General features: G+C 41.1%; 1 protein-coding gene across 3 annotated transcripts; it reads left to right on the top strand.

Annotated features, from left to right (window-relative positions):
• Window positions 1–6,168: 6,168 nt before the first annotated feature.
• ATXN7L3 (ataxin 7 like 3) lies at window positions 6,169–18,315 on the top strand. Of its 3 annotated transcripts, none has more exons than XM_075177270.1 (13): window positions 6,169–6,305; window positions 6,985–7,102; window positions 9,140–9,272; window positions 10,754–10,925; window positions 11,268–11,386; window positions 11,658–11,680; window positions 12,108–12,153; window positions 12,655–12,686; window positions 14,459–14,527; window positions 15,536–15,579; window positions 16,234–16,305; window positions 16,603–16,736; window positions 17,391–18,315. In XM_075177270.1, the coding sequence occupies exons 2-13, from the start codon at window positions 7,052–7,054 to the stop codon at window positions 17,531–17,533; spliced, it is 1,038 nt and encodes a 345-aa protein (XP_075033371.1). In that variant the 5' UTR covers window positions 6,169–6,305; window positions 6,985–7,051; the 3' UTR covers window positions 17,534–18,315. The 3 variants fall into 3 exon arrangements, with proteins under 3 accessions (XP_075033371.1, XP_075033370.1, XP_075033372.1); XM_075177269.1 differs by having other exon boundaries at window positions 6,170–6,376; XM_075177271.1 differs by having other exon boundaries at window positions 6,171–6,376; window positions 11,268–11,365.
• Window positions 18,316–22,168: the final 3,853 nt, after the last annotated feature.

Raw genomic sequence — 22,168 nt, 5'->3', positions numbered from 1 at the left:
GAACAAAAGATACATTGCTATCTGTAATTTTCTCACAGTGAGACAACAGAATATAAAACTGCACACTTTAAACAATAGATCAGCGAATCACAATTGCCAATAGTCTTAGCAAGGTTCCCCACCAACCTTAGCCATGCAAAAGTTGCACAGGCAAAAGAGTCTGTCAACAGAAGGTCCAGGGAGTCTTGGTATCATGCTGTTCCTGAACGTTTGGCGAACTCTCTACCAGCGTAGTGGGGCTCCAGGTATCTGTCTCCCCACTACTGTGGGTGCATCAATTTACCCAGAACCTAGCGAGTATCTCCCAATGGAATGAGGTGACGACAGGTCCCAAGATGAAGCAACTGCCGGCTTCCCCAGGTACAGGACAGCAAGATCACTGTGTTTGCTAGTAGAGAACAGAAACTCAACACCAGTCAGCCCCACACCTTCCAGGAATCAATCCTCAGAGTGAATACCATCCCTCCTCTTGGAGTGGCTCCTTGTATCCATAGTCAAATTTCAACAGTGTTTTCCCCTGGTCTCCTTCGTAAACTTTGGTGGGTGTTGGGCCGGGGGTTGGAGTGGGAATGGAGATAAGCTGACCTTCCACAGTGGCTCCCCTACTGTGTTCCTGCCACAATGACTGGGCCAGTCCTGTAGAAGACAATTGGTAATACGTAGCTTTCCCCACCTCCAGATCTTGGATAACACACAGCCCATCCTGAAATTTAACCTCTTCCACGCTTTTGTTATGTCAATAAATGTATCTGAAGGTGGACAGCAGCTTTAACCTGAAAGACATATACCCCAAATATAGGGTTACTATAGAACAAAACTTACTTTTTATTTTCCCCTGGAGTATATATATTTTTGTACTACTAGGGGTGTAACTAAAAATGTCTTGGGACCCCTACCATCATAAATTCATACCAACCACAATGTATTCGCTATCACTAGTCGACATTAGTCTGAATATATATATATATATATATATCATTGTATCATCATTAGTTTCCAAATCACATAATTGTCAACTAGCAGATCCTAGCAGGGGCCAGCTGCTTGTGGCGGCACACTATGTACGTGTGCTTTGCGGCCAAGAGACAAGCAGATGATCCTTCCCAGATGCTGCATTTATGTTTTAAACACAGCATTCTGTACCTGCCTCTCAACCACCAGGCACATGTAGTTTGTGTGCAGCTGCAAGCAGCCCATTCCTGCTAGGACGGAAGGTGGGTCGGGCCCATCATTCAAAGTTTTGCGAAAAGTCTAGGGGGTAATTGTATGAACCTCCGGATTCTTCAACTCCGGCGAGTTCAGCATCTTCAGCGCTTAAATTTAAAGCGGCACTGCCTTGTAAAGGGAGACTTCCGGAGTTGAACAATCCGGAGGTTCATACATTTACCCCTAGATCTGCCCCTGTAACTGCCTGGAGGAGTTGTTATGAGTTAATATTCGATTTGTACTTTAAGGTAATTTTTTTTCCTGTGGGAAAGGGCCCCGCTGTTGGGTCCCATAGCAGTCACATGGACTGAGGAGAAGTTGTGGACCTAGCAGTTATTGAAGTGCAGAGTTTCATTTAGTGGTTTTCACCAGGGACCGTAGCCAGAAGGTGATGGACTTTACAGCGAGACACTCTCAGGTCACGGCCTGTAGCTGCACCCCACTATTAAACTGTTGATGCTGGACAGATCTGGGCACAAGGTACAGACAGGGTTGAAGACTGGCCAGAGTCTAATGGGCACAAGCCCACTGGATTCAGTTAATTAATAAATTAATGGTGAGGATAGCAAAATACAATTTACTATGAAAAGTGTTCCAGAAAATGAAAAATATAACACAGCATACAATTAACTTATAGACCCTTGATATATCATCATTTATTTATATAGCGACACTAATTCCACAGTGCTGTACAGTGAACTCCCTCACATCGAACACAGCCGCTCACTGAAGAGATTGGAAAGTTGAAAACATATTGTAAGGGCAAATGCAGCCCAGAATACAAGTCAATGTCAGAGTGCAAAAGAAGAAACAGCAAAACTGAAGAAGAAAAGGAAAATCTGCAGAAAGAACTTGATGTCAAAGATATACAAGAGACAATTAAAACCATAATCCAGATTAAAAATATTGGAAAGCGATACAAGGCTCAGTATGAGGAGATAAAGACTCAGCATGATGAGCTGGGTTCTGAGACCTTCTCAGCTCAGACAGCACAGTCAAAAGAGAGAACCTCTCAAAAAGAAGTGCATGAGTTAAGAGATTCTCGTACCCAGGCTGAAACGGAGATATCAGCACAGGAAAGCCAACAAAAGTCTATAGATAAAAAAAAGAAAACTATATTGAATCTCGATAGATTATAATAATAGATAATTCTGTTAGAGTTGTCCAAAGTGGAAAAAGACCTTCAGTACAAGACTAAATCTATTCAAGACAATGTAAAGCAGGTGAAAGCGGTTCAAGGCACAAGAATCCAAGAAGTAATAATGTTGTCCAAAAGCTGGCGCAGACCGTGAATATTACCAACCTGCCTCTGAAGTAGCTGAAGAGGCCGAAAAGTCAACCGCATCAGGAAGCAGAGTCCCTGTCCTCATCTATTGCTCCGCTGAAAGTGGTGCAGACCAAGTATGTGGCAGCAGAGGAACTGAAGAGTACACCCCACCAGTCCCTAGTTCCACAACGGCACTCTTCAGTGGATTCTGGTAAGACTGTTCCAGGGAAAAAAGGTGCTGGGCAGTGGAATGAACTGAAACATACGGAGACTGTAGGCTCACAACTTGTAGATTGGCCAGTTATGCCAGGAAGGTTCCTGCCTTGTATGAGCTGTGATAAATATATGGTCAGATATTTTAGATGTGATGACCTTTAAATCATGCAATGTGATAATGCTTATGTAAATTGCAGAGTATCTTTATGTACCCAGTTAGCCTGTGCTGCAGACTGCCAGATGGGCCCAGACAAACAAATGTGTAAAGTTTCTTTAGAAAGCAGTTGGGGTAACCTGTATACATGGGTATACTCGGCATTATGTTACCGCTGAAGTGAACATAGAAAGTGGTCACGTGGTAGTCACTATGGGATTATTTCCTGATTTTGGATTTGATGCAATATTAGGGAAAGATTTTTCCCGATTCTGGAAATTAAGGGAAACCCAGTTGGCTACACAAGTAAATAACCCAGACCCACTTGATAATGTTACCAATACAGTAGGAGTGTTCCACGAGTCTGAGGGGTTCTCTTTTTCAAGCGTAATTGGAGAGTTAGAAAATAACAAGGGCTGCAGTGGAGCGCAGGATGATGTACCTCCCACTAAACTAGGAAATGTTGTGGAACCTGGTGACCGTATACCTGAATTTGTAGTGAGCCTGAGAGAATGAGAAAATTATTAATGGGGAGCTAGTAGATCCTGGTGAAAGGTTGTCCTATCCTTACATGGTAATAAACCAGGGGTTGTTGTATCAGATGTTCAAAAAAGGAAAAGACATTTTGGAATGGTTGATAGTTTCTAAACTGTATAGAAGAGCGGTGTTAGACTGGGCTTATGGTTTCATAACTGCCAAGCATCTAGGGGTAGGAAAAACCTCAGATAGCATTTTACAGCAGTTTTTCTGCCCAGGGGTTTGAAAAGATGTATCTGATTATTGTGCATCCTGCCCCGAGTGTCAGTGCCATGTTTCCAGGTCTCATCATGCCTTATCTGTGTGGAGTTTGTATGTTCTCCCCGTGTTTATGTGGGTTTCTTCCGGGTGCTCTGGTCTCCTCCCACACTCCAAAAACATACTAGTAGGTTAATTGGCTGGTATTAAATTTAGTCTCTCTTGGTCTGTTTGGGTGTATGTTAGGAAATTTAGACTTTAATCTCCAATCGGGCAGGGACTGATGTGTGTACAGTGCTGCAAAATTAGTGGTGCTATATAAATAGCTGATGATAATGATGATTATAAAAGTCCGCTTGTGCAACTACCCTTTGTTAAGGCATACCGGCTAGTGAAAAGAGAGCCAGAACGGACCTACCATGAGAGGATTATGAAGCAGTGGAAAGATAGTGTAGCTCTAGCAGCTACCCCAATCTCTCCAGTAACCGCTATTCCTTTGGGTCTGAAAGGAACCGTAGCTAATACCCTCGCACCCAGGCCACAGCATGAGTTGGTGAGAAATAGAGGTATGTTTAGGAATTACAAGAAGCATTGAGAAAGTGCTGAATGCCAGAGGTATATGTCCCAGGCTTTCTGCATTGTGTACAATAAAACACCAGGTCGAATGTTTCTGCGTGTAGGAAAAGCTTCCCAAAGTGTGTTTCCCAGCTGTAGGAAAATATGGTAACACTCCCTGGTGTTATGAATGGAGAGGGCAGGCTCTGTTCATCTGGCCTACTACGGATCTCCTGGGCCTCCAACCTAAGTGTAGGCTGATTTGCAACTGCACCTGTGTGTGGGTGTTTAAAAAGCAGTCAGGCTGGACATGCAAGGCTAGATTTACTAAACTGCGAGTTTGAAAAAAATGGAGATGTTGCCTATAGCAACCAATCAGATTCTAGCTATCATTTATTTAGTGCACTCTACAAAATGACAACTAGAATCTGATTGGTTGCTATAGGCAACATCTCCACCTTTTCAATCCCACAGTTTAGTAAATATACCCCGCAGTCTCTAAGACCTAGGAGGAGGTTTGATGCCTCCTGAGAGACTCTGCAAACGATTAGCAATTAATTCTGTTTTGTATGTGTGTGGGACACAAGGTTCTTCACAGCAGAGAGGGTCTTCCTGTGTGTTTAGTTAGTGCCAGACAGGCAAGGTGTTTATTTTGACACTATTTATGACTTCTTTGCTGCTGTTTGCTACCATCTACCCCAGGAGATGGCACTTGTTCCCCTAATATAAATTATATTCTAAATCGGGCCTGTGCATTGATTTCCTTGGTTTCCAGAATAGGTAAAATGGGGGTGTAGTGTGGTCTAAAAGTGAGTGATGGTTAGCTTACATGCCATACAGGTCGACATTTATTAAACTGGTCCAACCAATCAGACATTTGCTTTCATTTTGTACACTTTAATAGAAAAAAATTCAAACTGTAATTTGTTGCTATGGGGGAATTCAATTGGTCACATTACTGTAAAGCGGTCTGCACACTATTACCTTTATTACGGTAATAGTGCACTTAAAAACTGTTATTGCGGTAATTTCAGCGCCGGCTTTTTGCTCGCAGCCTGGTTAAATTTACCGTAATAACGGTAATAGGTTTAACGCTGCGGTACTTCGGAGGGAATTGAATTCCCCCCTATGTGTTTCAATACCTATCTTTGCAGTTAATTCTTAGGGGCCAATTCAATTCTACGGCGAGAAGCGCGGCGTTAACAATATTACCATTAATACGGTAATTTTAACCTGGATTTCATCTCGCAGCTCAGGGAGCCGTGAGTAAAAATCCAGCGTTGAAGTTACCGTATTATGCGCAGTTTTACTGTAATAACGGTAATACTGCTAACGCCACGTTATTCGTGGCAGGATTGAATCAGCCCCTTAGTGTTATCTCTTTTTCTATATGGTTGCAAAACTACACAGAGCTTATGTATACAATTTTGTACTACTAGATATACAATGTAAACAGAGTAGCCAAGATTTTGAAGTAATTGCCATATATACTTTACTACTGCATCTCAGCATGATCTGCTGCCTTGATAGACCTTACTACACATCAATTCCATAATAACGTTTATTGAATTTGGCTATGTTTTGTTTTGGTATTTCATTAAACCTCTTTAACAAGTAGTAACATATAAAACCCATGAAAATTGCATATGATAAGAACAGGAATTATACCGTGAATTCAGAAAATAAAATGGATGTGTCCAGGGATCCTCAAAACTTGGCACTGCCCCTAAACTGAGAACAGTTGGGAACTACTATGTAAATAATGATACACCTAAATGTAATTTGAGGTGTTGGACACAAGTCATCGATCGGTATCTGATCACCATGTTGCTCTAAAATGAGATTTACCAACAATGACTGCTGCCTTACTAGCTCCCTGCTCTGTTTCCATGACAACACCACATCACCACGCCCACCTCTGCAGTTTCTCCAAAATCTATACCACACCCCTCGCATCTGATTGGCGTCTGTGTTTTCACTTCCTTCCGATTGGCTGACGCCTTTCTCTTTTCCTTTGTACCATTAGCAACCCCGTCCCTCTCCCCTGGTGCTGCAGTTTCCTCCTGCAGTGGGTCCATTAACATAGGACTTGCTGCTGTTTACAGACACGCCCAGTGTGGGCGTGGCATCTCGCTCGATGTTCTCAGCCGGTGATTGAGTCCGCCTGTTAAGGTAAAATGGCGGCTGGTGGTATTAGGTGCTGAGGAGACCGGACAGAAGAGGCAGACGGGGGGTAATGTTGGGTATGAACAATGAAATTCCTATCTGCTTGACTCACATGCCGATAGCACGTTGTGTACAATTATATTGATTGCTTCTGGGACAGAAAGCTGTATATGCCAGTAATGAATGTTGCACTTCTGCAGGAGTGTGTATTGTGCAATGCACCAGCATTTAGGTGTTACTCCTCCACTGATTGCGTACTAGATAGCCTAGTATGTCATTTATCCTATGACGAGCGAAACATGCATTTGTGTACATTATGGTAAGTGTGGGTAGCCTGTGTCTCTCCAGCTATTGGGGGAACTACAAGTCCCAGCATGTGGCATGCTGGGATTTGTAGTACTGCAGCAGTGGGGGGGAAGCACCAGTTGCCAACTTATGCAGTATGTACATTTAGATCTTCATTATTTAAATTACTGCCTATAGTCACAAACTGATTGTGCAATAAATGTAAATATCAGTGGTTTCCAGTACTGCCCATTGCCTGTCTGTCTCAGCACAAGAAAATATGGCTTTAATATGAATGCAATATCTGTTGTCGGCTCATGTTTTACATTTCAGTTGTGAAGGTGCCACTTCTGTGGATCACATGTGATCAATATATACCCTTTGTTTCCTTGTGTTATAGATAAGGGGGAGTGGTCGTCTTTTTTCTGCCTGGTCAGGCATCATCATCCCCCAAGTACTGGTTGCAAATGAGAATGGACGACATGTCTCTGTCTGGCCTGGATAACAGTAAACTAGAGGTGAGGAGGTGTAATAAAGATGTACCCAGAAACGTCACACTTGTTCAAATGATCATCTTTTGCGGGACTATGCTGCATTGCCAGTTGATAACTACTTCATGATTTAATAATATATAGCTCATGTTAATATAACAATAGTTATGTTTTAATATAAATTTATTTAATTTGTTGGCAATAAAAAAAATGTGATATAAAATACATTAATATAGGAAAAATCCAGTTTCCCAAATATATTAGATAAAACTACACTAGGTGAGACCTTAGGTATTCAGCAAAATATCATCCTCAGAGTTTCATCTTGCATGTTTCTAAACTGTATTAGCAAAATTATATAATATAATATCCAAAAACATACTGGTAGGTTAATTGGCTGCTATCAAAATTGACCCTAGTCTCTCTCTGTCTGTCTCCCTGTCTGTCTGTGTGTGTGTGAGAGAGTGTGTGTCAATATTAGGGAATTTAGACTGTAAGCTCCAATGGGGCAGGGGCTGATCTGAATGAGTTCTCTGTACAGCGCTGCGCAATTAGTGTCGCTATATAAATAGATGATGAGGATAATATATTTTAATTGGATGTTATTGGTCACAACCTCCTTTGCAAAGTGCTCCAGTTTTCATAAGTATTGCCCAATATAATTAAGCATTTCAATAGAAACTGTCCCCTTTGACTAAATGTGTTTTTTGGGGGGGTTTTGCATAGTGTCGTGTGGAAGTTTCAAAAAAATAACCTTTTTCGGTGTTCCTCCCACTTTGAAAGAGAACATAGATAAACCTTGTTCCCTTTATGTAAATGCAGTGATTCAGCTTGGGAGTGATGCCGCATTCTGCTGTATCTGTTGGCTTCCTTCCTAATATCACAGCTCCCCTGCACATGAATTGAATAAAGTAAACCGTCTGGGAGCGAGGATAGACCAGTATGTAGCATGACATTCAAGCCGAGTCACCGCTTGTGTGTTATGAGGTGCCCTCTTCTGTACTTTCTGCCGAGCAGACTGCTTGTGTAGCACAGGGCACTATGTAATAAATGCATTTAGTCAAAGTGACAGGTTCCCTTTAAAGAAGGTAATGACCATAATCTAATGGAGTCTAAAATGTGGAAAAGAAGCCTGGAAGTGCAAAGCTTTTTCTGAGCCAGACTATTACTACAGAACTATCGTGCATCAAACACTGGCATAATGACAAGGCGGCACCAGAGAGCAGAGAATCAGTGTGGCTATTGAGTCCAAATATTATACACAGGATTTGTCATAAAAAAGGAGAAGAAATTACCTTATTGTTACCTTATTATTACACTTATTGTTGCTAAATTAGATGTGCTATATCTATGTCTAGACTCTGGTTAACGACCACTATGTTGCCAGAGTTAATGTTCCCTGTCGGCATGTGTAGCTTTGTACAAGGGCATTTATTTTCTCATTCATTCTAGCGGGCAGTGAAAGCAGTACAATTGTTGCATTTTGACACAGGGTTCAAAAGATACAATATTAAACTTTGTTTTTGATACAGAAAATATTTATTACAGAATTACATCCACAAGATTTAGCGACCAGTACTGCAAATACATGAAGTAGTCGTTTTGAATTTAAACACACTCAATCTATTAAAAGTGGTTACACGAAGTATACAGTGGGGGGTGTTTTTTGTTTTTTCATCCTGCCATTCTGCTGTTATCGGTATTCCTCCTTTACTAGTATTCTGTATTACCAACTACTGTAATTCATAGTGTACCAGAGCTATTATTTTCATTTTACTTATTGATATACTGCACACACAATTATCATCATTTATGCCCTGATGCATGCCTGATATATAGTGTACCATAAAATGTATCACACAGCTTCCATCTAGAATGCAACTCGTTATTCTTACTCTATATTCATACTGTGACTTCTCTGCAGTATTTTATGCCATTTCCTCCTACCCATCCTAGCTGTTGTCAGATACTGGCATCTAGCCATCTAATTTGTTTCTATAGGTTACAGCTCTTCATATCCTACAGTGTTTGTCTTGTTTTGACTCTAGAAATTCTTTTTCGTAGGCCATTTCTCATGACATTTACACTGATCTGGTAGAGGACACGTGTTTGGGGTTGAGTTTCGAGGTCCACCGAGCTGTTAAGTGTGGATATTTTCTGCTGGATGAGACAGACCCAGAAAGTATGAAAGATTTTGGTATGTAACCTTTCATTTGTGTGAATATTGTTATTATATCTCTTCTCTACAAAATAATAAACAGCTGGGGAAGCATGGGATTTCATTTATTCGGTGAAAAGATTACTGTTTAGTACAATAACATTCCTCTCTGAACCAGGAGAGGGGCTGCATTGTTGTATGGCCATAGCTTACGTATGAAGCACTGTCTCCCCTTCTCAGGCCCACTTTTCTCCCAACCAATAAGAAGCACTATAAGGCTGACATATATGCAAGAGGCTGGTGTTAGAGATGCAGCTCTTCCGGTCTGACAATTAGAGGCTGGTGACTGGAGCTTGAGACACTGTCTTCCCTCGCTTCTTAATTCTCAGGAGACCAGAGATAGCAGAGGGGCAATGGTGCTGTTCACCTATGATGTTTAGTGTATTGGGTATACTACAATTCAGACATGGGGAATATATTTTATTTTAGATCTCCTATTAAATCTCGGTATTATTATTATTATTATTTTTTATTTATAAGGCGCCACTAGGTATCCGTAGCGCCGTACAGGGACAGACAGAAACACGATACAGGGAGAGACAGCACGGAACAGTTAACAAAAAGCACAGTAACTCGGAAGCTCAATGTACAGCTAGATGAGATGTGAGAGGCCCCAGCGGTGTAGCTAGAGGGGCAGAAGGGCAGGAGGACCTCACGGAGGAGACAAGGAGCTGGAGAGCAGAGTTAAGGTGGTGGAGAACAGGAGGAGAGGAGGCCCTGCTCGAAGGAGCGTACAATCTAAGGGGAGGGTAGGACGGACAGAGTCTTTTCAAAAATAATGGCCATCCTGTGCCAAGTCCACATTAACACTGCGTGAGGAGTGGAGAAGAACATTGAAAATGGTTATATATAGAAGCAAATAATGTATTTCCAAGCTGGCTGTAAGGGACTGACGGGTATATTTACTAAACTGTGGGTTTGAAAAAGTGGAGATGTTGCCTATAGCAACCAATCAGATTCTAGCTGTCATTTTGTAGAATGTACTAAATAAATAACTAGAATCTGGTTGCTATAGGCAACATCTCCACTTTTTCAAACCCGCAGTTTAGTAAATATACCCCTGAGTCTTGCTGGTTTTCACAATGAATTATTATATTACTATAAAGTCAATTCTAAGATGTTATTTAATGTACTGTATTTTTCAGACATATGTAGCTATTAAAAATGTAGTACTGTGCTATATCATGGCCTCTATCATTTTTTTGCTGTCTCCACCTTTGCCAACTTCTCATTTGTTTTGTCAGAATCAGCAATTGGCATTTAATGTTAGGGACAGGATGTAGAATGCACAATATAAAATATATACACTTCTAAGGTGTCCTAGAACAGTGTTTTCTTTCTCTATTCACTTTGTATTCTTGTTACACCCTGAATACCATTTCCCCCTAATATATCTCCTTATAATATTTAGCCTTTCCTTTGTATAATACAGTTGTCATTGTCTTGTTTCCATTTTGCAGAAATCATAGACCAGCCAGGGGTGGATATCTTTGGTCAGGTCTATAACCAGTGGAAGAGCAAAGAGTGTGTGTGTCCCAATTGCAATCGCAGTATAGCAGCCTCCCGCTTTGCCCCCCACCTAGAGAAATGTTTGGGCATGGGCAGGAACAGCAGCCGCATCGCAAATCGGAGGTAAATGAGGGGGGGGGGGGGGGGGGGAAGAAAAAGTTACAAATGCTCTTCTTTTTTTTTAATTTAAAATAATACACTTTAAAACAAACAAAAAAATAAAAATAGCTCCCCTCTCGCCCACTGCCCTCAGCTACAAGAGGAAAAGTAGCTTACAATCAGGAAGGTTGTCTGCTTGTTGTATCCACCCCCTTCTTGTTACAAATGGTATTAGATTTGCATTTCAAAAGGAATAGTGTGAAGTTAATACCTGATTCCAAACATCTTCAGTCCCATGGGTCATTTGATCGTCCGTTATGTTTCACCTAAAATAACCAGAGATTAAAATTTCTGATTGGTTTTCAGAATTGCGAGCAGCAACAACATGAACAAGTCAGAAAGCGACCAGGAAGACAATGACGATGTCAATGATAATGACTGGTCATACGGATCGGAGAAGAAAGGTGCGTTTAGTCAGTCTGGAGGTAACTAACCAGTGCTGTGTTATAATAATATGCTAGTTTTCTGTCATTATTTCAGTGGTCTGTTCAGAACATTATTGACATGATTTTTTTTTCCCTCCTCTCTGCTTTTTTCCTCTTTTGTTCCTTACTTATTCTTTAATTTTCCCACACAATCCGAATTTTATTTTCTTCCTGTTTTGTACCTGTATTGCCTGCACATCTGCTTGTTCGGGTTTTTTTTGTTCTTTTTCACTTTCATTCTTTATACCTGCCCAACCACCTCCATTTTTAGCAAAGAAGAGAAAATCAGAAAAGGTAAGATGATTTTAAACTTCTGCTACACATTATGTTAAGACAATGTTTCGTCAGAATACAGTGCTTGTGTAGGAAGACAATTCTTAGTTTCCATATTCATTCCTGGTTTTCTTTTTGTTTTGTTGTTTCATCTTCTACTTCTGAGGTGGAATCTCTTTGTGATGACATAAAAATAGGTTTCTCATCTTAAAAGTAGAGGACCGGTAACCTGATACCCCCAGCTGTAGTTGGCTTAAAGCCCAGCATGCTCAGATAAGAAAATTTGGTACAACACCTGAAGGGCGCTGAATGCTTTAACCAGTCTTCTTTTCACTGGTCTCTTCTGCTTTGTCTTTTTGATAAGATTTTCTCAATGCTTTTCCTTTTTCTGTTCAACTTTGTTTTTTTTTGTTTGTTTTATGTATTCAATGATTTTATTTCCTTTCAGAACCCAAACTCTCCACGGAGATCCAAGTCCATAAAACACAAAAATGGTAAGTAATATGTTTATAGCAGGCTTCGATGACCTGCGACTCCAGCTGTTGTTGACCTCAATGTTCCAGCATGCCTTCTGGTCCAGTGTATGGTGACACACTGTAAAAGGTCACTACAGCTGGAGAGCCACAAGTTAACTAAGCCTGGTCTGCGGAGAGGTGAGTGAATGTCGGGCGTGTTGTACAGACCCTGGGAGTCCGTTTGAAACATGGTGTAAATGTACATTTGCGCATAGCAACCAGTGCTGCACTAGACCAATAAAGTGTGGTTGCCGTTGGCTACTGCCCATTTGCACCATATTAGGGCATTTCCTTCTCCATTTATATCACTTGTGTAGGCCTAGTCTACCTGTGGCTATCCTCTGGCAAAGCCTGCTGGTGGTGTAGTTTCACAACACCTGGAGAGTCAGGTTGGCCAGGCCTGCACTAGTGTACAGGGTAATGGATAAAAATTAACTGACAGTGACTCCTATTTATTCATGAATATCTTCCTTTTTTTAGGAGACCTCTCCGTTAACACAGACCCATTTAAGGTACAGTTCTAGTCTCTGTGTATTCATTTACAGTTCCTAGAAGCCAAGGAGAAGTTTGGCTATTGATAATAGAATTGACAATAATAATGAGGGCAATCTGTCTCATGTTTCGGTGATGGGCTGCAATTTTCTTGAATTTTGGTTCAGCCCAAAAAATGATCACCTGAAGTGTGTGAAGGTAACAGATTCACTTTACATTTTCTTGGCGTTCAGGCTGGTGGTGTTTCCATCTAAGGCTCCCTGTGGTACTATGATGATCTTTCTTTACAATTCCTTCACAAGTATAGCAAATATTGTGCAGACAGTGTAGTTAAAAGCCAATTTACAGGTGGTTCAGCTGCTAGTTAGCATCTATTTTGTATAGAGCAAAACGTGTTCTGTAGCATTACAATAAGGCAAGATTACATACAAGAGATGTGAACGACCTCGCTCAATTAATGTAGGGGCTCAGAGATAATCTGTGTTCTTAGGAATATTGGCTCAGCCCACAGCAACACAGCTTTACCAGATACCCAAAGCAGCTATTTTGTTTGAGCCACATTTATATATCTAATTCAGGAATATCAAGGGACAGTCTAGTAAGCCTAGTAGTGTAATAAATGATTTCGCTATGACAGTTTTTGCAGCAATGTACATTCTGCTGTAAGAAGCAGATTGGCTAATTTTCTTATTTTGAGGGTCTCTGTTAATAAAAAAAAAAAAATAGAAATATATAATTTGGCCACTTGCTGCACATGTATTTACTCCCTAATTAGTGGATCCTACAGAAAGCTAAAGATTATATTATTGCACATAAAAAAAATACATAAATGTTGAAGTATCGCCTACTCTGGAGAAAACAACTAAAACAAAATACTGATGTCTTTTATATTGGCTGACATAACCAAATTAGTAATAAATGAAATGTATATGGTATCACTAAAAGTGAATAATTTTGCGTGAAAGTAATTTAGGAAAGGATCATGAAAATATTTTTTAAAACCTATATATAAAATGTTCTTGGGTAGTCTGAAAAAATAAATAAACATGTTGTATGCCTGAACTTCATTTCCATATAGAAGTCTTTTTGACACCATGATTTTCCATATCTGTTTGACTGCTGGGCACCTCACCAGATTACTCTGTGCTGTTGGTGTACAGAGTTCCTTCTGTTATCTAACTCTGTAGCTTCCAAGTTACCTCTGTTCCCCTCCTCACATCATGACATGGACCCTCTCTAACAAATAAGAAAATGGTCACTACCTCCTACACGATCAGCATATATAATGTTGCTGTGACCATTCTGATGATCTGATTGGTCACAGGGTAGTTCTATATTTGCCCCCTTCAAAACAGGATATGCAGGAGATGAACATTTAATATAATAGTATCACCTGACCCTAGTCAAATGCAGCTTAAAATGTTACCCCTGGTGACAACATAATGCAAACATTGGTCTGATCAGGGAGGGGTGAAAATGTTGTCTTCTAGATGTTGTGCTTGGAATCATGTCTTCGAATTTTGGATGATTTTAATTATATGTTGTGTAACATTCATGATATTTATTGCTTTTGGATTTGTACGCACTTCTGTAGGATGTTTTCTCTAACCGGATTACATTTGTGACAACCTATAAGAAACTACTGAACCGCCCAAGTTAATGTAGTCTTACTTTTTTAAATGTCTGTTATGTTAGTAGGTAAACTGAACACGTGCACAGCATTGAATACTGTATTGTAGTGATGTTAATTTACATGATCTATAAATATACCGCTTGTCATCTCCCTTTGCAGTACAATAGCAGTACAGGAATTAGTTATGAAAATCTTGGTCCAGAAGAACTACATACACTGCTAACCACGGTAAGGATATCAGCCCCTCTAACCCACTTGCCAGCATATGTGAATCTGCATTAATGCATATTTTATTAATACTTGGGGTATTTTTTATCATAGAACAAAGCTGAATTACTGGGTACATTTAAAAAACATTCTCTCAGCAGTGAATTATTGTATCATTGAGGCTGCTATGATTTTCATCAGTAAGGCCTAATTTTTCTATGTATTTTGAGGTTGAATGTTTCTAGGCAATAAATGCTATAGTGATCTGCATCTGTTGTGCATTATGTCATTTTCTATGCAATTATATGGTATCCTCTTCAGTACACTCATGTGACAGGACTAAAAGAAAAGAAAATGCAGGAATAATAGCGGTCTCTGATGGGGGGGATCCCACTGACTGCTTATCATGTCTGATGCAAACTTAGTTTCACTTCACTTTAATTCCAAATTAACAGTAGGCGCTGGACATGGCACGTTAGATGGCACAGTACTGCCAAACCGATTTTATAAATAGACTCCATAGGGAAACGTGTAATGTTCTGTCCCATAGCTAGGCAATTCCCAGTAATATTGACATAGTTTTGGTTGTGGTATGAGTTACAAGCTCTTGCATGGGAATCATGATTCCACCTTTACACAATACTACTTTGAGCCTAGTTTGTGGTCTGGAGCTGCGAGTGCGATCATGTCTGGCTTTGGTTCATGAATCATATGAAAACAAGTGTGTTACTGAAACCAACATATGTGAGTTTATATGCAGGCTATTTGTCAGGTGCTTGACCTAAAAAGAGACCTAAGCCATGTTGATTTGTCCAACATTAATTACTAGTAACAATCTTCAGTTTCGGCATAGGATCTTATTCAAAATGTAATTGCAATGAAGTCCTACTTACATTTAATGCTTTTAATATCTGGAGATATTTACACAGACAGCTTTAGGTTCAGCTGCAGAGACAGCCAGGCACTCTTCCCTATATGTTACCCCATTATACAGCAAGTCATTTTTCTTTGTGATTTGCTTTCTCCTAGCAATGTGGTGTAATATCGGAACATACAAAGAAGATGTGCACCAGGTCAGTATTGTCTATTACCATGTCCTGAATTTGTATAAATCCAACAGAATTCTTCTTTCCTGTAGTTGTCAAACTAGAAATGAAAAATTTGACAAAAAATATAACGACTGCGGTAATTATTAAATTACTTTCATCTGGAGGGATCAACACACAATCAGCCAATTAGAAGACATTATGTATCTACAGCATGTATCTATATACCAGTCCTCTTGTACCCACAAAAGCTATTCCTCCTAAGAAGCGTATCTGAGGATGGGTACAGGTTTACACAAGGTTGCAGGGGACTTGCTAAACCTACGTGTACACAGCTTTGCTTTACTCAACGTATAATTGCCCACCCTTGTTCTGGTGCTCTAGACGTAAGGGAGTAGTGATGTATACTAATGTGGGGAAACAATCCTATTCAGCAGACTAAAAAGTCAGTTTGATAATATACATGTAATTAAACAGTCAGTTCAATATTGATTCTCATGACTAGATACATTTTTAAACAGATATGTTTTTATGCTGAAATAAATAGCAGGGTAATGATGTGGAGAGGCATTGGTATGGCAGTGCAGTTCACTGGAATAACCTGTCCTTTGCAGTATGAAATGCATGTTGTTGTTTTTTTGTGTTTGGCTAAATCGTTTGTTTTGCTATTTAACCTTGCAGGTCGCTACGTTGTCCTCAACACACCGATGACCAGCGTAGATCTGTCAGGGTTTACCTCCTAGGCTCCTCTGCGTAAGTTCTTGCTTATATATGGTTACATACTTTAGAAGCCCATAATTGAAGCTTAAAATGTAACAGTCAGAGACTGACCAGAGGTGTTGCTGAATGGAACAGGGACATGCTTCATTTTAACCACACTGGTTCAACCATACAGCATTAGTAGGGCTGACCCCAGCACTATTCCTCAACTTGGGGGGAAAAAATCTTGAGCTTAGACACTGACTGGTGTATGGTTGTCTCACAGGCCGCTGTAGGCAGGCGCTAATGTCCATGACCGCATTACTGACACTGCTCTCCCTCCTTACACAGCTCTCTCCCGGAAGCTGATGGCAGTACAGATAATGACAGTTTTGATGTGGTAGAGGGACAGGCACTAATGAGTCGACTGCCATGGGATGGATCATCTGATATCTCTCCATCCGACTCTGCCTCCTCCAAAGCCAGTAAGTTATTTATGGTGGAAGGGATTGTGCATGCGTTATAAGATCTAGGCCTATCTGCAACATAACACCCGTCATAACAATGTGCTATTAACTATATTGTGTTTAATCAAGTCTTAAGCCAGACTTATCGCTGGTTATATATAGTACCAATTTTATTTTGTTCATGGGCATTGCTCCAAATATAACTTCAGACATTTAGTGCCGGGTATAAAGTGTACCCTTTGTCTAGATGCTGTGAAGGCAGCCAGTCTGTGGGCTTATACCTCAATGACGTCACTAGTTTATAGTAAATTGGCTGCGTTCTCATGAGCATTGCCTCAGTTCATAAAATGCACTCATTGGATTTGATGTAGAGTTGACTTAACGCCAGTGTGCATGGTATAAATTGCCTGAATGCATCAGGCCCATTAAGGCAAGGCAGGCCGACTACTCGGCCCTATACTACACAGAGAAGTGCTAACAAAGGCGAGAGACCGGTGGATAGTCTGTGTTGTCACAAGCCAGTATCAAACGGCTGCTGTGTAAATAGCATGACCCACAAGTCTATTCTCATGAATTGGATGGTTTAATTTGAACATAAATGGATGAACTCCTGTTTTAAGAAAAAATAATATTTGTGAAAAATCATTGTATTTTGTGTTATCTGATCCCTAGGTACAAATAACTCAGATACTCGGAAACCCAAGAAGAAAAAGCCAAGTCACATTAACTTGGGCAGCGCAGGGGGTGCCAACAAAAAGAAGAAACCCAAAGCCCCTGCCCCACTGACACCAGGAATGTACAGTGAACTCAACTGAGAGGAAGGATGTTGTGTCATGGACCGTATATCTGTGGGCCATTCTATACATGGGCTGTTACCTCTGCCTGCTTAGCCCACTGGCTGCAAATGGTTAATACCAGCCTCGCCCCTCTTCCCCAATAGTAAACCCTCTACTGTGAAAAAACATGTCCTGTAAGACCGTGTACTCCTTTCCACCAAGTCCATTGATGGCATCTCTGCGTGCTGCCATGTTTTCTATGCTGCACTGTGCTGCCTGGCTACCAGTGATGTCATGTGTGGTCCTCAGAACTTGGTGATGGTAGGAGTTTGGAAAAAGGGTTGAGGGGAGGGGGTTTCAAAAACAATGTGACTTTAATTGGAGTCCTTTTATTGCGACTAAAAGCCTTTAGTCATGAAGTGTTAGACTTCTGCTGCTGAGTCATATAGTGACATGGGGCTTTTTCAATGGATAATTGGACTCTACTATAACGGGACCCTGCCCTCCCTGTGCTGTAACTCTCATCTCTGGAACTTTCTGGAATGCGAGACTATAAACTTGAAGACTTGCAAAAAACCACGTATGACCTCATCACTTCTGGCACAAAGTGTTCTGCTGTGGGGCCCCAACACAGCTGAGGGGCGCCATAGTGTTTCTGCCACTGGCAGGTGAAAGGTTAATGGATATCTTGCACGTATTAAAAATTCACACTAAGTATTTCATTGCAAGCAGGTTTGTAAATGTGTATAGTGGCAGCATTAGTCACATTGACATGTTTATGTTGATAAAGAGCCACTTATAATGGCAAAGTGACTTCACAATGGTAACAGATTGATTTCTTGGTTAAAAGCAACATCTTTTTTTGCTTTGATAAAGTCATTTGAAATTGTTTCCATTGGCTATGGAAAAGGATACAACTGATGGTAGATGCACAGGAAGACAATACATGTTGAAACATAGGGTGGCACAGTGACAATGTGGATAGTATTGGTGCTCAATTCCAAGCAGGGCACGATCTGTGGGATTTGTATGCTCTCCCAGTGTTTGCATAGGGTTCCACCCACAGTTCAAGAAAAACATACTGGCAGGTTAACTGGCTGCTTACAAAATGGAGGTGTGTGTGTTCATGTGGTAGGGAATTTCGACTAAGCTCTAATGAGTCAGGGATTGATGTGAATGATTAAATCTCTGTAAAGTGCTGCGTAATATGACAGATACATTATCTCTCCCCCTGTGCTGTGAGCAGACGCATCTGATTGTCACTGGCACCTGAACTTGCTGGCTCGGAAATCATCAACATTTATATAGCGCCAGCAAATTCCGTAGCGCTTTACAATTGAAAACAAACGGTAATAAAACAATACTGGGTAATACATACAGACATAGAGATAAGAGGGCCTTCCTTGCAAGCTTACAATCTATAGGACAATGGGAGTTTGATACACAAGTGTAAGTGCTACATCATCTTGCATATTGGTCCAGCTAGAATGCAAAGGTAAAAAGTAATGAGTGGGCCATATGATCACTCTCACAGCAATGTTGGTCAAATGATTGTTTTCTTCTGTTAGCTGTGTAGAGAGTGGTAATAGGGTAACCTAGGGAGATTGAGAAAGTGTTTGAGGAATAGTGGATAAGGCTCTGAGTAGGGGAGCTTAATAGGGCCCTGGACAATATTATAAACAGCTTCATGTTGGAGATGGGGCAACATTGATTCTTTGGTTATGTTCTAGGCATGGTCATAATGCAAGAGGCATCGCTATTGCTTTATGCAATGCTAAGCCCTGTTTCCCTTCACATACACTGGCAATGGGAACGCACTGGGGTTGGGTAATAACAAATTTTCCCCCATGATCATGATGTTCAGAAATTTATCACAATAAATATCCAATGGGCATTTACACACTACAGAGAGCGCTCTAGTGATGGATGTACAGACATTCATGGCTTTATACTGATGTAAAACACTTACACTTTGACACATTTGCGAGTTAGTGTTTCTGTAGTGGTGAATGCTGGGAGTGTAGGTCAGTAATGGTGCATGCTGGGAGGTGTACTAATATTGTTTACGGAAGAAATACTGTTGTTTGGTTTTCAGAATATATATATGTCTTTCTATCTCATATATATATATGTCCCTCTATCTTGAACATTATGAATCTATACTCCTGCAGATTTTCTGACATTATGTGAATAATTGCCCTCAGATAAACCATATTTTAGCTAGTTACCTGAGTGAACTGCTGGCTAGATATTAAATCTGAGTTGCCATTGAGGCATTTTCTGCAGCCGCTGATGGGGTACAACGAACGTCATCTACAGGAAGCACCACAAGACTTCATCACAGAGACATGTGGAAAATCGTGAACTACCTACGCTGTGAAGTTTGATCAGTCTGGGGGTGTTCCTTTATGTTTGTTGATGGTGGGTTCACTCTTCCACCATATCTTTGGTGTCTAGTAAAGGAGACAGCAGAGGGCTGCTCTTTTCACGGAGTTAAGGTGACTGCTTGCGCTGGTTACTCCTACTGAATATGTCATCCCCTGGGACTACTGCTCACATGGAGCAGACCTCTCCCCCTCTATCAAAGATTTAAAGGTAAGAGATGGAGTAGGGGGCTGTCAAAGAAGTATGGGCCAGAGTGACACCTATTACACTGTGGTCACTTACTTTTCATTAGTGCACCATTACTATGATTGAAAGGAGGACAGTTGGCAGACAGTGATGTTCTCGCCGACCTATTCTTGCAGCTTTCACTATCTGCTGCTGGTGGCTTAGGCTGCATTTCTGGATCCTAAGATGTTGAGCCAATGTTTACAAAAAGAATCAGTAGATAAAATATGGAAGTGAAGCAATGAGTGAACACTCTAGGCCTTCATCCTCCCCAACATTAATAACATGTTTCTCTTTCACCCTATCTGGGGGACACTGTTACCATGGGTTGTATGAGGGGAGCGTGGAGTTGGCACTTAACTAGTTAACTATTTAATGTATCAATGCTGACAGACCTCTCCCCTCTGCAACCCCCTGTAGCGCCTCAGTTTAGTTTAAGTGCCCAAGGGAGGTGGGCTTACGTTTTAGGCTAGCATAGCTGCTAACTTTTATTTATTCTTTTATTTTTTTAGAAATAGTTTGTTTTGTTTTTTTTTTGCTATCTTATCTGAGGAGTGTGCTCTACAGAGAGAGAGAACATGCGCCTATTAGGCAGTCGCACTACACTGTCTTGTGAGAGCTGTATGGCTCTCATTGACAGCGCCTGCAGTGTTTTAGTACTGACAGGCGGCTTAATGAAGTCACACTGACAGCCTCCCGACAAACCGGCGTTGTTTTAAGAGGCATAGAGCGCCAGTTCTCAGAGCGATGGCGGCCGCCATCTTGCTGGATATTACCAAGTTCCCCCCTCAGAGAAAGCAGGGGGGAATCTTGTTTTAGCTGCATAAACTTCAGCAGGAGGAGAACGGATGATACATTTTTCGGTGGGCTGTTTAAAATAGAAACAAAACAGCCACTGATTCCAGAAACAGAGGAAGGAAACCTTGGGGAGGCGGAGCTAAGGTATATAGAGCTCCCCCACCTCTACTGGCATGCTTGGACTCTCCCATATGAGTTTGCCTGGAAAGACGACAGACTCTCCTCTGTCTGATATCTGGGATACTGCTGACTGACTCCTCTCCTGCATATCTGTTTTAGCTGGAAGGCTAAGTACCAATATTATATACCTTTATACTTAGGATTGGATATAATTCTTAATGTGTTGCAAGTAGATTAAAATATATTGTATTCTACTTACTCAACTTATATCTTTTTCATATTTCTTGTTACCAGATACAACTCTCGCTGCCATAGCTTAGTGTGTATACTTGTAATTATTTCAAGCCTATATCTTGTGTGATTGAATTTCTATAGCTTCAGTGTGTTTTTCCCTTTAAAAATATGCCTGATAATGGGAAAGCACCACTTACAAAATATTTTGCTAGTTCAAAGTGTAAAGTTAAATTGCCAAAAGGACCCGGGGACACTTTGTACTGATTGTGGCGTAGGGTCACACACTGCGCAGGCCCAGACTAATGTACTACCACTACCGGAGGAACCGGCATAGGCATCTTCTCTGGTGTAGTTGGTTACTACACTGGTCCAACTGCTTACTAAGCCTACCGGACTAACCGGTTTCTGCTGTTCTTCCGTCGCTTCAGTAGAAACTTCTCTCCCTGTGACAGTAGAGATTCTAGTGACCACCGGGACATCTGAAGTGGCTTTGGCGGGTCCATTATCCTCTTGCTAAACCAGGCCCGTCCTCTGGATAACCAGCTTGGTCCTCATCCTTGGTCAGAGGCCTAGATAGATTAAACCGGTTTCTAGACGCACCAGGACCTATTCTGTCTAGAAATAAGAGGCTTCAGTTTGCAAATCCTCTCCTATCCCTCTCTGTTTCTGAGAGATCATCAGAAGAGACGGGTGAGCCTATTATTGACTCAGATTTTGTGCAGGTCACAGACCTGGAGGAATCTGCTAGATATCAGGCTATTGACGGATCTGGGCTTGGCAGTCAGACAAGCCCTGGACCTTATGGATTTGGATGAACCCAAATCCAAATGAGAAGACGAGCTATCCGTTTTCCACCGTCAGTGGAATTAACAGACATCGCAGAAGCTGCTTGGAAGCAGCCGGACTGGAAGT

The sequence above is a fragment of the Mixophyes fleayi genome, chromosome 6 (genome assembly GCF_038048845.1).
Source record: "Mixophyes fleayi isolate aMixFle1 chromosome 6, aMixFle1.hap1, whole genome shotgun sequence".
In the NCBI taxonomy this organism is placed as follows: domain Eukaryota; kingdom Metazoa; phylum Chordata; class Amphibia; order Anura; family Limnodynastidae; genus Mixophyes; species Mixophyes fleayi.
The sequence above is the reverse complement of the archived record's forward strand: the minus strand, read 5'-3'. Positions and strand labels throughout refer to the sequence as shown.